The sequence below is a fragment of the Geospiza fortis genome, unplaced genomic scaffold (assembly GCF_000277835.1).
Source record: "Geospiza fortis unplaced genomic scaffold, GeoFor_1.0 scaffold255, whole genome shotgun sequence".
Taxonomy (NCBI): Eukaryota; Metazoa; Chordata; class Aves; order Passeriformes; family Thraupidae; genus Geospiza; species Geospiza fortis.
In genome coordinates, this window is record NW_005054497.1 from 550,975 (window position 1) to 567,191 (window position 16,217).

A 16,217-nucleotide genomic window follows, 5' to 3' on the forward strand; every position below is an offset into this window, starting at 1 on the left:
ATCTGACAGGCAGGAAGTTGTTGTCATAATAGTTCTCACCAGCAGAGAGAGAGAGAAGCTAAATCACATCATTAAAATGGTAGATTACAACTTCAGATGATTTTGGCAACCACAGGGTAACACAGCTTGCAGCTGTGTTGTGGTTTCCCCAAGGTTCCCTAGTAATTACCAATGGGCCCGCATCTTTCCCATTTCTATTCCTATATTTTTCTCTCATAACCAGTATACTAATACCAATTTTAAAAAATTAAGGAAAAAAAGGGAAAAATCTTACCCCTTTCAAGGCAGGGGAAACCTTTCATAGTTAATTTTTAGTCACATAAAACAATTTCTTCCCTTCAGTGCATGTTTATCACAGCGACAGTTCCTCTGACTAGGTATCTAATTATCACAGACAACACGTAGCCAAATCAAGAGTGATTAACTATAGGATCAGTTGGAAAATTTTCAGAGGGGCTGATTTGCCTTGGAGGGACCCAATTAATCCTAAGCAACACGTTTTGCAGCAAGGGATCCCTTCTGGCACATCCTCCAACAGGCTGTGAGCAGTTTTCCCCATTTGGCTGCCAGTCAACCATGACCAGACATCGGTCTGTCTTTCTGCCAAATCCCTGGCCCCCACAACAGCCCATCCCAGGGCTGATGCTTCAAACTACAGGAATCTGGAACATCCAAATAGCCAGAAGTGTTCCTAGATCTTTGAACTCCCCACCTGTTGCTTTCTGGGCAGCTGGAACTGCTGCTGGGTGATGGGCAGCTGTGTGAAAGGCAGGCAACACATCCATATCAGGGAGCCACTGCAAAGCAACCTAAGCCCATTTCACTTGGGAGAGATTGTACTTTGCAGTTCCTAAAAACAAAATAAGAAATTCCTATTTCAGTACTGCAAAAGTATCAAAGCCTGATGGGATGATCAGCGTACTACAAACAATAATACAACTAATGCAAAAAAATGTGGCCATTTAATTCTCATCTTAGTTGTAGTTACCAAAGAAGCAAAAAGATTGAGAAAATGGATCATTTTCTCAGCAAACCAGGCTATTGCATAGCACAGTGAATTTTATGGAATGTTAGCTGGGTGCTTGACTTGGTGCTCAAATTTCCTCACCCACACAAGCATAACCACTTCCCTCCATGACAGCAAAATTGTTTCTCCCTTTTAAGGCTAACCTCTGCAAAGTAAATGCAAAACTCAGAGTGTACACAGGCACCCTTCAGCTTTGCAAACCCTGCATTTCTTTGGTGGGTGAGAGACAGGTTAATGGGAAAATATCAGCCATGCACTTTGGAGGTGGGCACAGGCTGTGATGACTAACCCCACACATGAGACAAACCAGCTATGAAAGGCAACAGAGGGATGCAGGAAAAGCAGGTGTGGGGCTCTGCACACTGCAAGGACACGGGCACCTTAGCAGGAAGGATGCCTTGATGCTGCCACCTCTATTGCACCCCAGCTCTGGTGGTGGGGTGTACCCTAGGGGTTGGGGGTGTGGTGAGGCTCTGGGGGTGCCTCTCCCCACCCAGGCGTGTAAGGCACAGGAATGCACAGCAGAATTAAGTCACGTTTGGCCATCGGGCACATGATGTTTGGTTCTCTGTGCTTTGCAGGACAACTGAACAAGGATGTCACGTACAGTCAAGTCTACTCTTTCCTCGACTGCCTCCAGGTAAGGTCTGCAGCTGTAGCTTAGGAGCCCCCCTTTCCTCCTGGTCTGCTGCTAAAGCCCCTCTCCTCATGCCTGCCCAGGTGAGCCCCTGCAGCGGCTGGCTGACCCCCAACGAGACCCTCAGGAATCTGACCTCGGAGGTAAGTCTCAATGGGGCTGCAAGGGGATCACCCCAGTGCTCAGACACTCTGCCCTGGGTCCGAGGAGAGAAGCCCAATTGCCTCAAAGACAAGATGCCAGCACAGTCTTTTTTCTTCCAAAGGTGAGGAGAGGTTGTGGAAACATCCACACTTATTCTTTCAAATGCCTCTCAGGCTCTGGGAGGCAGCATGCTCATGTTAAGCGATTTGTAAAGGTATTGCTGTTACAACCTCTCAGATACCCAAATTTATGCTCAAGGGATGTGATCTCCCTGAGACAGAACTGTTCAGGTTCATGTTCTTTAAGAAGAAAATGTGCCTGATAAGAAAGGAAAGGCTTTTGAATCATGTGAGCTGTTGGTATGACAAGCCAGCTGCATAGATTTTTCTGGCTGTAGGATCAGGTCCTGAGAGCAAGAGCCTTACCCTGTTTTGATTTGGGATTTGTGCTAATCTTCCTCAGACACATTTCTGTGGAGTTAGTCACCAGATGGTGTGACCAGGGAGCATCCAGGCTCAGTGCAGGAATGGGAATGGACAGAACAGAGATGTCTTAAAACTCACCCTAAAAATCTGGCTGCAGAAGTGAATGATACATAAAAACAGCCACTTATTTTCTTATGGTACAAGCTGATTTTTAATCCCAGCAATCCCCTGCAGCCATGTAAAAGGAGCCAGTAACCAAATGTTATCAAAGGTGTCGTCTTTGTGTATGGTTGTATTAATGTTTGCATTCACTAAACAACAAAATATGACCTTAATTTCACCAAAGCTTACATATGTATTTCATTTTATGCCCTGTCCCCCTTGACTTTGGAGGAGGCCATTAAGCACATTCCTAAACCTTTGCAGGATTGCAGTTTATATATTCATACCCACAATACAGAACATAGAGTACATGTAAGTTCTGTCCATGAACAATGCATATGTCTGCAGGGTATGAATTAATCATTCTGAGCCCCTGTCTGAAACTAATTGTCTATGTTATTATCCAAACTGCACAATTTAAATATTTAGGAGATCCTGATCTCTGTTATGGCTGCAGAAATTACACTGGATGTATCAGGCAGACACTCAATGGTGGTAATTTACTCTTCTGAAAGTAAGGGTGGAATTTGGTCTGCATAGATAAGCATTATCACCCCCAGTCTAGTAGTGGCAAGGATAATAGGAAAAGAGGGCATTTCTCTTGTAGAAAAGTTTTGCATTTCTTTAAGAAAGAGCTCTAAAAGCAAGAAACTTAGAATATTTATATAAGTGTAGGGGCACTCCAGTGAAATTAACATATGCTGTAACAAACTTATGAAATCAGCTGAGGCCTCAGTGCCGTCTGTGAGGATGAACTGGGTACTCCAAAGGCTGGTGGTGCTCATGCAAGTCCATGTTCTGATGAAGAGCCTCATTTCACCTCCAGTCCCCCAGAAGAAAGGGCAACATTAGCTTTCAAATTCCTGCCTGCACATCAGTGACAAAAGCTGAATCCATGCAAAGCAACATGAATAGCAATGAACAGTCATTAAATCGTTTGATTTTTGCAGAGAGCATTACAACTTTCCAATGTCCTGAAAGAAATTGCAAGATCTGAGAAATTTGCCAACTTTGATATTTTCTACATGGATTTCCCACTGAGACAAAGTAAGTTGTTTTTTACCCTGTCTTTCTCACAAAGCTTTTACTCAAGTTCTGGCCTGCTGATATGTTCCTCATATTTTGGCTCTGTACCACAAGAAGGGCAGTACAGTCAGACAGCCTAGGTGACCCTGCTGTCAGGACTGTGGCCAAGGAGGTATCCTTAATGCCAGCTTCTCCTGGCTTCCATGGTTGGGGTAACCAGGCACCTTTCCTGAGACAAGATCCCACCACTGCCTTGGGAACCACAGCGTCCCCGCTGGCGCCAGCTGCTGGCACCCACCACCCCAGTGATGCACAGCACACTGGCCACTTCCTCTTGGGTAGCAAAGTGACAAGGACAAGAGATGTGCCTCTGCTAAGAAGGCCTCCCTGCTTGTCCACTGCAGCTTCTCAGGCTGCTGAAGAAAAAAAAAGAAATCTCAAACCATATGGGTCCATAAGGTTTGGTTTTATTTCTGAACCTTGCTTTTATAGCAGGTTATCTAGGCTGGAGATGCATGCCTGCAGTGGTCAGAGTGGTCTTCATGAGATGTAGTTTACTTCAAGCATGCTGCCTCCTCTGGGCTGAGCAGTGCCTTGGGAAGGAGATCTTTCATCAGCCATTTCCCTACCTCAATAACACAGCCACCCTCTCACTGTTCCCAAAAGTAGAAGCACCTCTCCCAGGATTAACTGGCATCTTTCCTATGTTTCTTTAAACACCTACATACTACTGTAACTTTTGACTTGAAGAGCTTACAAAACTCGTCCTTCTGTGATCTTTAGTGACATTAGGTAAGCGCATTACCTAAATCACTTTCTTCTGAAACTGACACTTAAAAATAAATTAAAACACCCAGGAAACTTTTGTCATTATGCATGAGCATGAGCAGACAGTGTCCCTGTGGGGCTGGGGACCAACACGTGTCCCTGAATCCCTGAATCAGCTCTGCTCACCTGGCAAGATGCACAGGGGTCCAGCTTGAGGCAACATCCAGCACCAGCTCAAATTCATCACAAGGAGAAACGTGCCCCTTCTTTTTAAAAATTAGGATCAGCATGAGATGAGGGATTGAGTTGGGCAACATATTACAAGTAGTTAAGACAGTGAAGGGGAAGTCGGAAAACAGCTTTTTATTTCTATATCCAGCCTGGATCTCCCAGGTTACAACTTGTCTCTCCCTCTCCCAGTGTGCATTGCTGTGAAGAGACTGGCCCCATCCACATTGTCTTTCCACAGGCTCTTCCCTGGAATGGACCATCCCTGTTTCTCAGCCTCCACTCATGGGGCAGGAGCTCCAGCCCTCCCCACCCTGGGGCCTCTCCCAGATAGCCTGAATGTTTACATTCAAAAAAGAGTATATATTAATTAGGAAAAAAGCTTGATCTGCATTTCCTTGTTTTTATGTTCACATAGAGAGGTAGTTCCATGTAGTCCTTATTGAAAAATTTTGTCTGGGGACTACATTTTAAATCCCAGCATGCAGACATCTAAATCCAAAGCCACAAAGGGACAGAAGCACCCGTCAATGCTTTAAAGTGTACTTCTCTAATGCTTCTCTCCATTAGTGCTTAGCTGTCCTTGAAAGCACGAAGCTGCCACAGCACCTAAGATTATTAAAAAAAAATCTCCTTTTGCAGCCAAATCCCATCAAAATTCACCAACTTATTTTATCCTACATGACCCAATTCAGGAAGCTGGTTCTGGGTCTCATGAAGACCATATGGAGGAGGAGGAGGTAAAGAAGTGAGGATGGGAGAGGCAGACTTTCTGTCCAAAAGTTTCTGTCAGAGAGGTGGCCTCCACTGTCAAGCTCATTCTCGTAGCACAGAGTTTCAAGGGTGTCCAAGTCTCCTGGTGGCTTTTGCCTCAGCTACTTAATATTTAACAAGTCATTAGGATTTGGAATGAACTACCTGCTGGGTAGGCAAATTACTTTAATAAGTTAAATTACTAACTTTAGTTAATTTCTTTGCTTTCACAAAAGGAAACATCTTAATATAATTTGCTGTTCTTGATTACATTGCGTTAAATAAATGAAGTAAACAAAATCACACATGCATATACAAACATCAGCTTTGAAAGACACTTTGCAAAATTTCCTGCAGCCCTGGAGCCAAGGATTCGAGCTTGCCATCAGGAAAGCTGTCAGATCACGAGTGTGCTCAAAAGCCAGCTAAGGCTGCTGACCTACTTTTCTGGTCTCTTTCTGAAGGAAGCAGCAAATCCTCCCCTAAACTCTCCAGACATCAAATATTTAGCAGTGGTTACACACTGGGTACATAGATTTCAGGCTGGCCGGGGCATATACATATACAGAACAGCTCCCAGTTTTCTCCAAGTAAAATTTGAGTACATTAGTGTTTCTTCTAGATTTAGGTGGACACTCAAGCTCACATGTTGACCTTGACTAAAGAAATTAGTGGTTCTTTTATGAAGCAGTGCAATAAAGAGGGGGATAGGGGTTGCTTGTTATGCCTTTTCCTTGATGTGGGTGGAAGCAAGCTCTAGTCCAGTCCAGCCAAGGCAGCAGGCATCTCTAAGACAAGCTCTGGACATACTCAGCTGGTGGGTATTTGCTTGACTGCTCTAGGATTTTTGGAATTCAGGTATAACAGTACAAATTGACCTATCTTGATACATATCTTACTTCCTCCTCTGCTGTTTCTGGCACTGGAACAGTAGTCTCTCTACAGATGAACTACAAATGTACTAAAACACAGTACACAGCCTTGTACTCCATGTACAATATCACATATAAGGGGTAGGGTAAGTTAGGGTAAGTTCACTGTGCATCTGTATGTGTACTGCATGCTGGAATCTAACATAAATATGTGTTATGCCCCACATACTGCAAATTTGAAACAAACCTACAAGCCCCATGTCTTCAAACAGGTTACTTTGGGCAGTGCCTGAAGCATCACAAGTGGGTTTCTACAGTCAAAGCAGGAATATCACCTTTCTGTGAATTAGAGTTAGCATGGGGACCCAGACATCGCTTTTTGACACAATAGCCAGGGTCCAAAAACCAGCAGTGAGCCCAGATCAAACTGTGGCGCTTGAATGGAGAACATTTTCCTCCTGACAGGATGCTTGCATAATGCTATTAAGAATTCTTAATCTGTCATTATGAAAGGAATTATTGAATTTACAGTCTGTTAATGCCATATCCACTAGTCCCATGTTTGATCACTCCACAGCCCTTTTGAAGAGAGAAAGCTTTTTACTCCTCTAATGGCTCCAGGGCTTACAGCACAGCATCATTTGCATTGAATGTCACGCTTATGTAATTCAAAAGGTTATTTTGTTGGAGTTGAAAAAGACCACTTGGAAGATAAGTAACCAAAAATGACAGCCTGTTCATGCAGATTTCAGCTCATGTGAATATTCTGTTACATCTCTTTCTCTAAAAAGTGCTGTTTTCTTTATCTCTACTTTTTCTTTTGCACTGCTGAAGATGCAACTAACATGGGAAACGCAAAAGTGTTAAATCAGTATTAAATAATTTACAGCTTTCCTTGCTACAGCATCCATCTTAGTTGGGAGGGAAAGTGAATTGTTTTACAATCATTTATGTTCAAAGCACTTCCTTGCATAAATGTCGCAGAGGAAAAAAAAAAAACAATAAAGCCTTAAATACTGCCCCAAGGAGAGGGGATTGTACACACTATAGGCTCTGACAACTCTATGTGAATTATCATAATCTTCACGCAGAGCTGTCGTGTGCCTAAAAACGCCAGCGATGCTTTGAGGAGGAGGGGGGTAGGTCTCTGGGCGGTGTCTCCGTGCTCCCGGGTGACAAACCCCTCTGCTTGCGCTCCTTGCAGCTGCCGAGGAATGGCGCAAGATGGGAGGCGAGCCCTGGCAGCTGATCGAGCCAGTGGACGGCTTCCACCCCAGCCAGGTAAAAACCCGGCCCCAGGAGGTGGGTGGGAGCAGGTGGGATGTGGGAGCAGGTGGGGTTCTGGTGCCTACTGCTGCCCCAGGCAGCCAGCTGGCGTGCCACAGGGATGCAGATTTAGGGAATCTGTCTATTTTAAAAGAGAGAAAGTCATAGAATCATTTAGATTGGAAAGGCCTCTAAGATCATGGAGGCCAACCATTAACCTAACACTGCCAGGTCCACCAGTAATTCCTGTTCCAAAGCAGCACATGTTGAATACCTCCAGGGATAGTAGTGCACCCACTTCCCTTGGGGGCCTGTTCCAATGCTTGGCAACCCTCTCCCTGAAATAATTTTTCCTAATACCCAATCTAACACCCCTCTCTAGTGCAGTTTGAGGCCATTTTCTTATATCCTCTTAATTGTTTAATGGGAGGAGAAACCAATCCCCACCTCATCATAACATCCTGATAGGTTGTAGAAAGTACTGAGATCTCCCCTCAGCCTCCTTTTCTCCAGGCTAAAAAACTGCTGTTCCCTCAGCTGCTCCTCAATAAGTCTTGTTCTCTAAACCCTTCCCGAGCTCTGTTGCTCTTCTCTGGACAAACTCCAGCGCCTCAATATTTTTCTTGTTGGGAGGGGCCCAAAACTGACTGCTGGATTTGAAGTGCAGCCTCGCAAGTGCTGAGTACAGGAGGACGATCTCTGCCCTGGTCCTGCTGGCCACACCACTGCTGACACAAGCCAGGATGCCTTCTTTGGCCAATCTAAATGACAGCTGTAGCCCCAGAGCCAATATCTCTGATATTTCTGATGGCTGCACTCTGCTCTGATTCCTGGAAGGAGTTTGCCTCTTTTCCTCACTAACCAGCATCATGGCAAAATAGGTCTTAATTCACAAAAACTGATCCTTGCCACTTAGGCTGGCCAGCTGCCTGCCCAAACACTCATGGGAGTTTTGCAGGATCAGGATCAGGACAGTAAGGCAGCACTGCAGAAACCAGACAGGCCCCCACCAGCCCTGCTGCTGCCCTGCAGCCTCTGAGGCTGAAGGTTTGCCTGTCATAGTCTGGAGCAAAGATTCTTTTTGAAGTTATACTTTTAAATTGCTTCTGCTCAGCATCTACATCTTATTACTTTTTCACTTGCTTTCTTGGCCTCCGAGGACAGGTTGAAGGAGAAGGTTTACAGTCTGTTTATTACAGAAATAAACAAAAGGGAAGGAGAAGCAGCTGCTCCACTTAAGTCCTTGCTTGGGTTTGATAATCTAGCGTGAGGCTGCCTGGTTCCCACCATGCTCACTTCAAATTAGTTTTTTCCTACAAAAACACATGGAGAGACCATGTTCTGCAGTCAGCTGCAAACAAAGCCAATTGGTTTTCTATACACTACCTGAAGGTGTCACATACCTGTGCAGAGCAAAGCAGCAGTCAGTCTCCTTTGCAAGCAAACCCCACCACACTGCCCAGCCACTGGCAGTGCTATTTGGTAGCTCTCCCTGCTCAGACTCACGGGGGGATTTTATGGGCCAGTTTTATGTTGTGGGATAATGCCTTGCACGTGTTGACTCCAACAACCCCATCCCCATACGACCCAACGTGATGCTGCTTTCCACACTGGGAAAGAGCTGTCAGTGAAGAAGCACTTCCACGGGAGTAAGGTGCAAGCACTGATGGATTCCAGCATTTCAGCAGCTTCTCCATTGACTCTTCTGTCAATTAAGCTAGGGGAGACCTGCAGGGGGAATTCCAAAGGGAAAATAGATGCTTTAGGTGCTATCTTTTACACTCATGTTAGTCACTCGGGGACATACCGTGCCTTGCTTAGCCTTGCCAAATTACAAGATCCTCCTGTTCAAAGAGGGACTCCTACATAGCAAAAATTCCTGCCTGTCTACTTTACAAGTACCAGGAGACAGCTGCATAAAAGTATGGACTCACAGCCTGGGGATGTGGAGAAAGTGTGCCTTGATTTTTTGCTGCAGGCCTTTTGCAAGCAAGCAATTAGAGAAAACCTGGCAAATGAAATGAGAGTAAAAACAGTGAAGAAATAAACCCCATTCCCAACCCTGCCATCTAGGGAAACTGCACTACAAAGTCTGGAGTGCAATGGAAACGTTTGCATTATTTTCTTTGCATTGTTTTCCTGTCTTTCCCTGGCCTAAGGCTGGCCTGAGGTTTCTTATAACCCCCAGCACCAGGCCACAGGGGAAGCCAGGCTTGTCATATCACAGCTTTTCATCCAGCCTCCTGCCCACATCCTGTATCCCACCAGAAGCTGCAAGGTAGCACAGAGTTGAAGGCAGCAACTATTTAACAGGATCCTTCCTAAGCCACAAGAAAATTACAAAAGGACATTGAAGGGCAGCTGCAAACCTGCTTGCAGTCCCCAGAGCGCTGAGCTACAGGATGCAGTCAAGCACTGCCATATTTCACCCCCTCTGGACCTGGCATCCTGCAGTGGTTATGATCTCTCCCTCCTGCTGCTAGCATGACGTTAATGCTTTTATAGGTACATTTTCCCTTACAGTCAAGGTGCCAGCTGTAGATATGCCTCACTTCAAGTGAGTTATTGTCCTCCTAGGTTTTATTAATTAGCCTTATCCAAACATCCACCATTGTAAATCCATTTTTCTTTTCCTGTTAGAGAAGTCTGTTATCAACATACCACTGTTTGGACTGAGATGTAGCACTCTGCCCCAAGAGTAACTCTCTTAATAAATAGAAGGGGAAGTATGAGCAGAGACTTCTATTTTAGAGTTTTCTTAAGGAAGATGATAAACAATTCACTCACTCCTCATACAAGTTTTATTTAAAGTTTTACTTTCTCCTGACACAAATGCCTCTGGCCAGGTATGGGTTTTGTAGCACACAGGGCTGCCTAGCGGGAGAGGATTGATTCCATGCAGCTTGTCAAGTGAACAGAAGCTCTTGCTTCCATCCCTGCAGCTATTCCCCACACCTCACAGGCAGCTTGATAAATACAACAGATAAGATTCCGAGCCAGCACATTTCTGCTGAATTTTCCCTCTGTAGATATCGAAGCACCTGACAAATATTTTCCAATTTTTAGATTGAGAAGCACTATAAGGAAAGCATAAAAACCTTAGCTCTTGCCTTCAGTGCAAAGAAATTTTGAAGTTTGGGATGAAGGAACCACTCTCCCTTTCAACCCAAGGCTGAGCTGGCACATTGTGATCACTAAGTGATCCCTAATCACTGTGGTACAGCAATGGACAAGATAAGGTGGTGTGTCAGCCTCTGATTTCACCTGCTGTTTATCCACTGTATCTTTAATTAAAAAAAAAAAAAAAGTTGTCTACTGGTATGCAGAAGCAGGTGTTAGCACATATATCCAGGAGTCCAGAGGTCCAAACATTCTGGAGGGATGTGGGAGGGAATTGAACCTTTGTAACTAAAGCTTACATACCTTGCAAGGAGAAGGAAAAGAAAATAAGAAAAAAGGCCACACTTGCCCTGTCCCATAAGAGCTATTGCAGTTTTTCATGCATTGGAGAAAGGCAAGGTTAGGCACTCAGGCAGGAAAAAGTATCCCCCATGGTCCCCACTCCAGGCAATATTCTATATGAAAAAATCATGAAAGATGGGATAAACACCAAGTATTGATTTGTTGAGCTGGGCCCAGAATCACATTCTCTTCCTGTAAATTTCTTGTGAGAAAAGGGTTTTCCTGCATGTTGTAAGTTGCAAAACAGGAGGGAGCAAACAAAACACTCATAATTGGCATAACTGCATTTCAGTGAAGCGTCAAAGCTAAAATTCACCTCCATAAAATTGTTTCCAAAATATGCAGCTCAGGATGGAGGTGGAGGAAATTTACACTATTTACTTTTTACACCTAAAAGCAAAGTGATTCACTCAGTCCTCCCAAGTTCCCTCTACAGTATTTTTGAGACACAATTCCCCAAAGTCCGGCTTGGTTGTCCTTGGAAAAAATCTGACTTGCCCTTCCCAGTGACTATAGAGGGAGCCCAGGGATTTTCTTCAGCATCTCCTCCTTACTACAAAATTTCACTGCAAATCCTTGTGAATGCCAGATGGCTTCAAGGACACCACTTCCCTCTAGAACAGTCGATTACTTTGTTTGGATGACAGGGCCATGCATTTCAACAGGATCCTGCATAAACGGCTCCATTTCTTGCTTTTATGATGTTTCCAGGGAGAATGCAAAAGCCCTGAGCATCACAAAATGGAACCAGAGACGCTTGGAAGATTCTTAATGTTTACATACAGGCAGGAAAGCACAGCTTGAGTGTGATTAGCTTCTCCCTTTTTCTTCCTTAAGTCATAGCAAAGCACATTCCAGCCAGAAATAAAGTGGAAAAGCTGAAGTAACGCATATCAGATGAGTTGGGTATTTACACTTGGCTGAGAATCATGCCTATCACCTGTTTGGTGCAGAAGGGGAAAGCAGATAGCCAGAAGCTGCTGAAAAACCACAGCTGCCTCCCAGTTGCAGTCACCCAGAGCTCTGTGAGGAATGGGTAATACTTCCTTTAAAAACTTGCTTAGGGGTTGTCATCTTCACAACAACAAAAAGAAAATAATTGCAAAGCTTATAGAAATTATACCACGTCTCAAAGTACAAGAACTCTGGAATTTAAAAAAGACCTGCAAGAAAGCAATTTCCAGAGTCACAAACCCTTCTCTGCTAAACTACTCATCCAGAATTAATTATTGAAATCAGCCGGATGTCAAGAAATTATGTGCGCACAGAACCTAATTCAATTTAGGGCAGTCTAAGCACACATACCTTAGAGTCAGCATTAGTCTGAACACTGTAGAGCATACCTCCAGTGGTACCTTTGCAAAAGATGTAGGGTTTTTTAAACCACCCACCCAATCAATTAACCAACCCCATCTTTCCTGCTAAAAACACACATGGAAGGCTTAGGGAGGTTTGTGAAGGAGGTTTGGAGATCACCATGCCAGAATGGACCACTCTGACAGGGTCAGGTCTCAGCTCCCTGGCTGCCATAGGGTGTCCCAGGATAATGTTTGATCACAGAAACTGCAACCAGGAGAAAACCCTCTTAAGAAGACTTTGAGAGACCAGAGTCTAAGAGCCTCCACCCCATAAATGTTACTCTTTGTACATGAGCCCTTAAATAAAAGAAAGACATTTGTCTTCCAGCCCATCATTAGAGCTTCTTTTAAAGCACAGGATTAAAAAAGTAGCACATAAAAAATTGCCACAGGCTCCAGTATCTTCCCAAACTCCAAAATAACAGTACTCAAATAGCTTGATTTCAAAAACCCACCTTGGCCCTTAAAAAAAGAAGGCTTTGTTAGCCTTATTTAAACCTCATAATTGCAATCAATATCAGTGTGTTGAAAAATTTGGATTGAAGATAAAGTTCCCATATAGGCCAAATATTACTGCAGGTCAGGAGTATAATAAAAATGCCTTGGAAGGCTATAAAAACTTAGACAAGGGAGACTCAGGCTTTTCTCTCTGTCCCTTTCTGCTACCACTGATGTTTTTCACCCTGGCAATACAGCAGATAACATTTCTCTTTGGTACATAACTTCTAGGGCAAAAACCTCTGTGAAAGCTGGAGGGAGACTGATATTGAGGAGAAAAGCTACTCTATCATTTCTGCAGGTCTCATGGGGAAAAAAACTCTGAAGACAACCCAGTAGCAGGTGCAAACTTAGAGCATCAGACACAGTTAGTTATGAAACTAGAAATAATTGGGCCTTTTTTTACTCAACACCTGTGGTTTCCTCCCAGGAGAGCACAGAGAACATTTATTAGAAGTACCAAAGGCATTTGGGAGCATAAAATCCTTTGGACTTGCAAGAGTTTTATGCATTATACCCAGGTGGTGCTTTTGACATACTTTCAAAATTTTTCATTGGAAAAAAAAATCAGGCTTCAGGGCTTTTAAATAGTAGTTTATGGACTAAACACCATAGGCATCTGGAAATGGCTGGAGACAGACTATCATTATTAGACAAATGACAGGTCAGGGAGTTGCAGATATATGGCCCTCACCCTATTTTTACTGTTCAGAAGGATTTAGCCCTGCTCAAGCAGCTGGAATGGGGTATTTGCTTTGGTTAGAGGTTACAGTCCATCACATGGTTATACTGGGCAGTCTGCCTTATGGTGGGGTCTTCTAAACTCTGGCATTACAGAGGCACAAGAAATTGATAGCATTTGTGGTTTGCAGATTGCTGCAGCCCTTGGAACAAGCATTACCTGGCAGAAGGCACTACATGAGTGGCCTCAAGTGCTTGGCAAGGAGAATCCATTCAACGATCAGATTGAAGCCATATTCAAAGATCAAGGTGGACACTGACTTCCCAACTGCTGGAACCCTCACGCAATTGATGACGGCGCTTCCACGAGTCAAGATGATTAAAGACACAAAAAAGGGGGGAAAGGAAGTTATCAGAGCCAGTAGGAGTAAAACTAACACAAGAGAATTCTTTCCAGTTTGTATCTCACCTGCACAAGTAGACAATGCTTTTTCTGTGGAGATACAGAAATAAAAATCAAGGGATAGCTGCCAGGTAGACCATTTACTGTACCAGTTTGAAAATCTGTTCTTCTTTTTTCCACATACAGCAAACTCCTACTCCTATCTAATCTTTTTTCCTTCTGCAGAACATTTCTAGGTTTTCTATTTGTAGTGTTTCAACAGTTAATCTGATCCCAAAACGAGAGGGGGGGACCCCAAACTCATTATGTTGCTATAAATTATGTGTATGTAAGTGCCTTGACTATCAATACATTATTTAGCTGCTATTTGCTTATTAAAGTGTGCCAGGAATCACAAGGCACTACAATTTTGATGTGCCTGGCAGCATCAGCCCAGGCTGACTGAGCACAGGTTCTCTTCCCCCATTAATAAGATATTAGGTTGACAACACTTCATGTATTTAAAAAGCAGGTTCCTTTTTCAACCTGTAATGTATCTCTGCTTTTTTTGCTTCCTAAGAAAAATAATATGCCCAGTCCTATGTCTTTTACAAGCATGGCCAAGGAAATCAGTGAAAATATTGGGCAGCCCTTACTTCATAGGCAGACTTGAAGATGGAAAATTACTGCATGTTTTCACCAGCTTATCCAATGCTCTTAGCAAAATAAATATTTAAAAATCAGAGACAGGTCTACCCTACTTGCAACCTTACTGATGATGGAGGGATCAGAGAGCATTAAGTGCCATTAATTATGGGTGAAAAAGATCCAGTAAATACCAAGCATTAACATGACATGACTAAAACACCCCAACAGCCCAAAGCTCAGGTAGAGTTGCTGTGCTCCTTGTTCTGATCACAGCCCTTGCACAAGGCTGTCGCACGTGAGGCAGCTCTTGGGCTGTGGTCCAAACCCAAGGATAGGGCCTGGCTGTAGGATGTGCACCCACTCAGCATTTTGAACCGGCAGGGGATGACCTGGCTAATACTATTTTGATTGAAGCATGTATTACTGCTTTCCTAGATCCTGATCCTCTTTATAGGGTACAGTCAATGCTGGGTTTTTATTAAGATATTAAGATAGAAATTCCTTTGGGATGACTGCTAACACTTAAGTAAATATTCAAGTCACCTACTTTAGGAAACCAGAAGGGAATACATTCCTTAATTGAATGATACTTGTTAATAAGGCCCCAATTCATTAAAGGCATTTAGATGTTACCAAAATATCCAGTCTCCCAAGGAATAGTTTCAACTCCAGAGAGGCACACCTGGGGAAGACTATTTAGTGTTAGAAGGAAATCCCCTTGCTTCCTCTAGAAATTCTCTTCAAACAACGTAACATTCCATGCACCCTGGCCAGGTAAAGCACCTCCTATTTTTGTATTACTTATTCAGGACTCTTATCTTTCATTAAATACAACACAAGGACAGAAACAAGCGCATCCACATGTTTTTACTACAGCCCAAGTACAGCACAGGCAATAACTACAGAATATCAGATTATTTTCTCTACACCAACACACAGAAGTGTAGCAATTAAAAGGGGGAAGGGAGTCATGTTTGGAAGCCTAATTTTCAAGGCGATTTCTTTGCAAATTATTGTATTTCATTTGAGGTTGGGATTTAATAACACCAATTAGAAGTTTTACTAAGTAGCAAAACTGAAATTTCCTCAACTAAAATAAGCTACATTGCCCAGAGGAAAGTATTTTTCTCTTACAGACTTTCTTACTTGTGAACTTACTGAATTTCTGAACAATGGGGAAAAAAAGGTTTCTTATAAAATTAGAACATCTATTTAAAGACAACCTGAAACCTCCACAGCCAAATCCCAAAGCAAAGCCTCTCAAAGGTTTGCCCAGTACAACTGCTCCATGGTGGATACAGGGTCTTGAGGGACACCAAGGAATGGGCTTGCCCCTGGCTGAAGGCACACCACCCAAAGCACATGCCCTTGCACCTCAAGGTGAGCTCTGCAGCTCCAAACCCAGCTGCATGCAGAAACCCGATAATACATTAACTATCTATCTTTATTAAAAAAATATGAATTTTGGGACTATTAAGCCATTAGCTTTTACAACCACTATGTCTCAATTATTTCAAATGCAAAAAACAGCTGAAGATCTGCACCCCCAAACATCAATCACTTACCCATACCACTCTAAAAATACATGTCCTATATTTAAAAAATGCTGCTGAAAAAGCTTACTTATGCTAAAGCAGTGACAAACTATGAATTCTAGTCTATTCCATTAGGTTAACTGTCTCCTGGTGCTTAGGCTGGTTGCAGGTGAAAAATGCACAGGGAAAAGAGAAATGGGAAAACAAAGTTTATCTTGGAAAGCTTATTATAATTCCATGCAATTCAAAGTTTATTAGCAGGATGAAGTTCTAGAAGAAATGGTCTGTCAAGATCTTTTTTTGGGGAGTCAGAGCATGTGAATGAATACAGAAGGGATTATGTCA

At 43.3% G+C, this 16,217-nt stretch overlaps 1 protein-coding gene across 1 annotated transcript in view; it reads left to right on the forward strand.

Moving 5' to 3' along the window:
- Window positions 1-13,743, forward strand: part of AOAH (acyloxyacyl hydrolase) — a 74,974-nt gene extending 61,231 nt beyond the window's left edge. The window contains exons 18-22 of the mRNA XM_005428658.2: window positions 1,609-1,667; window positions 1,748-1,807; window positions 3,346-3,442; window positions 7,247-7,323; window positions 13,499-13,743. Coding sequence (XP_005428715.1) covers window positions 1,609-1,667; window positions 1,748-1,807; window positions 3,346-3,442; window positions 7,247-7,323; window positions 13,499-13,627 — 422 coding nt within the window. The 3' untranslated portion in view covers window positions 13,628-13,743. The remainder of the gene's footprint in view (window positions 1-1,608; window positions 1,668-1,747; window positions 1,808-3,345; window positions 3,443-7,246; window positions 7,324-13,498) is intronic.
- Window positions 13,744-16,217: the final 2,474 nt, after the last annotated feature.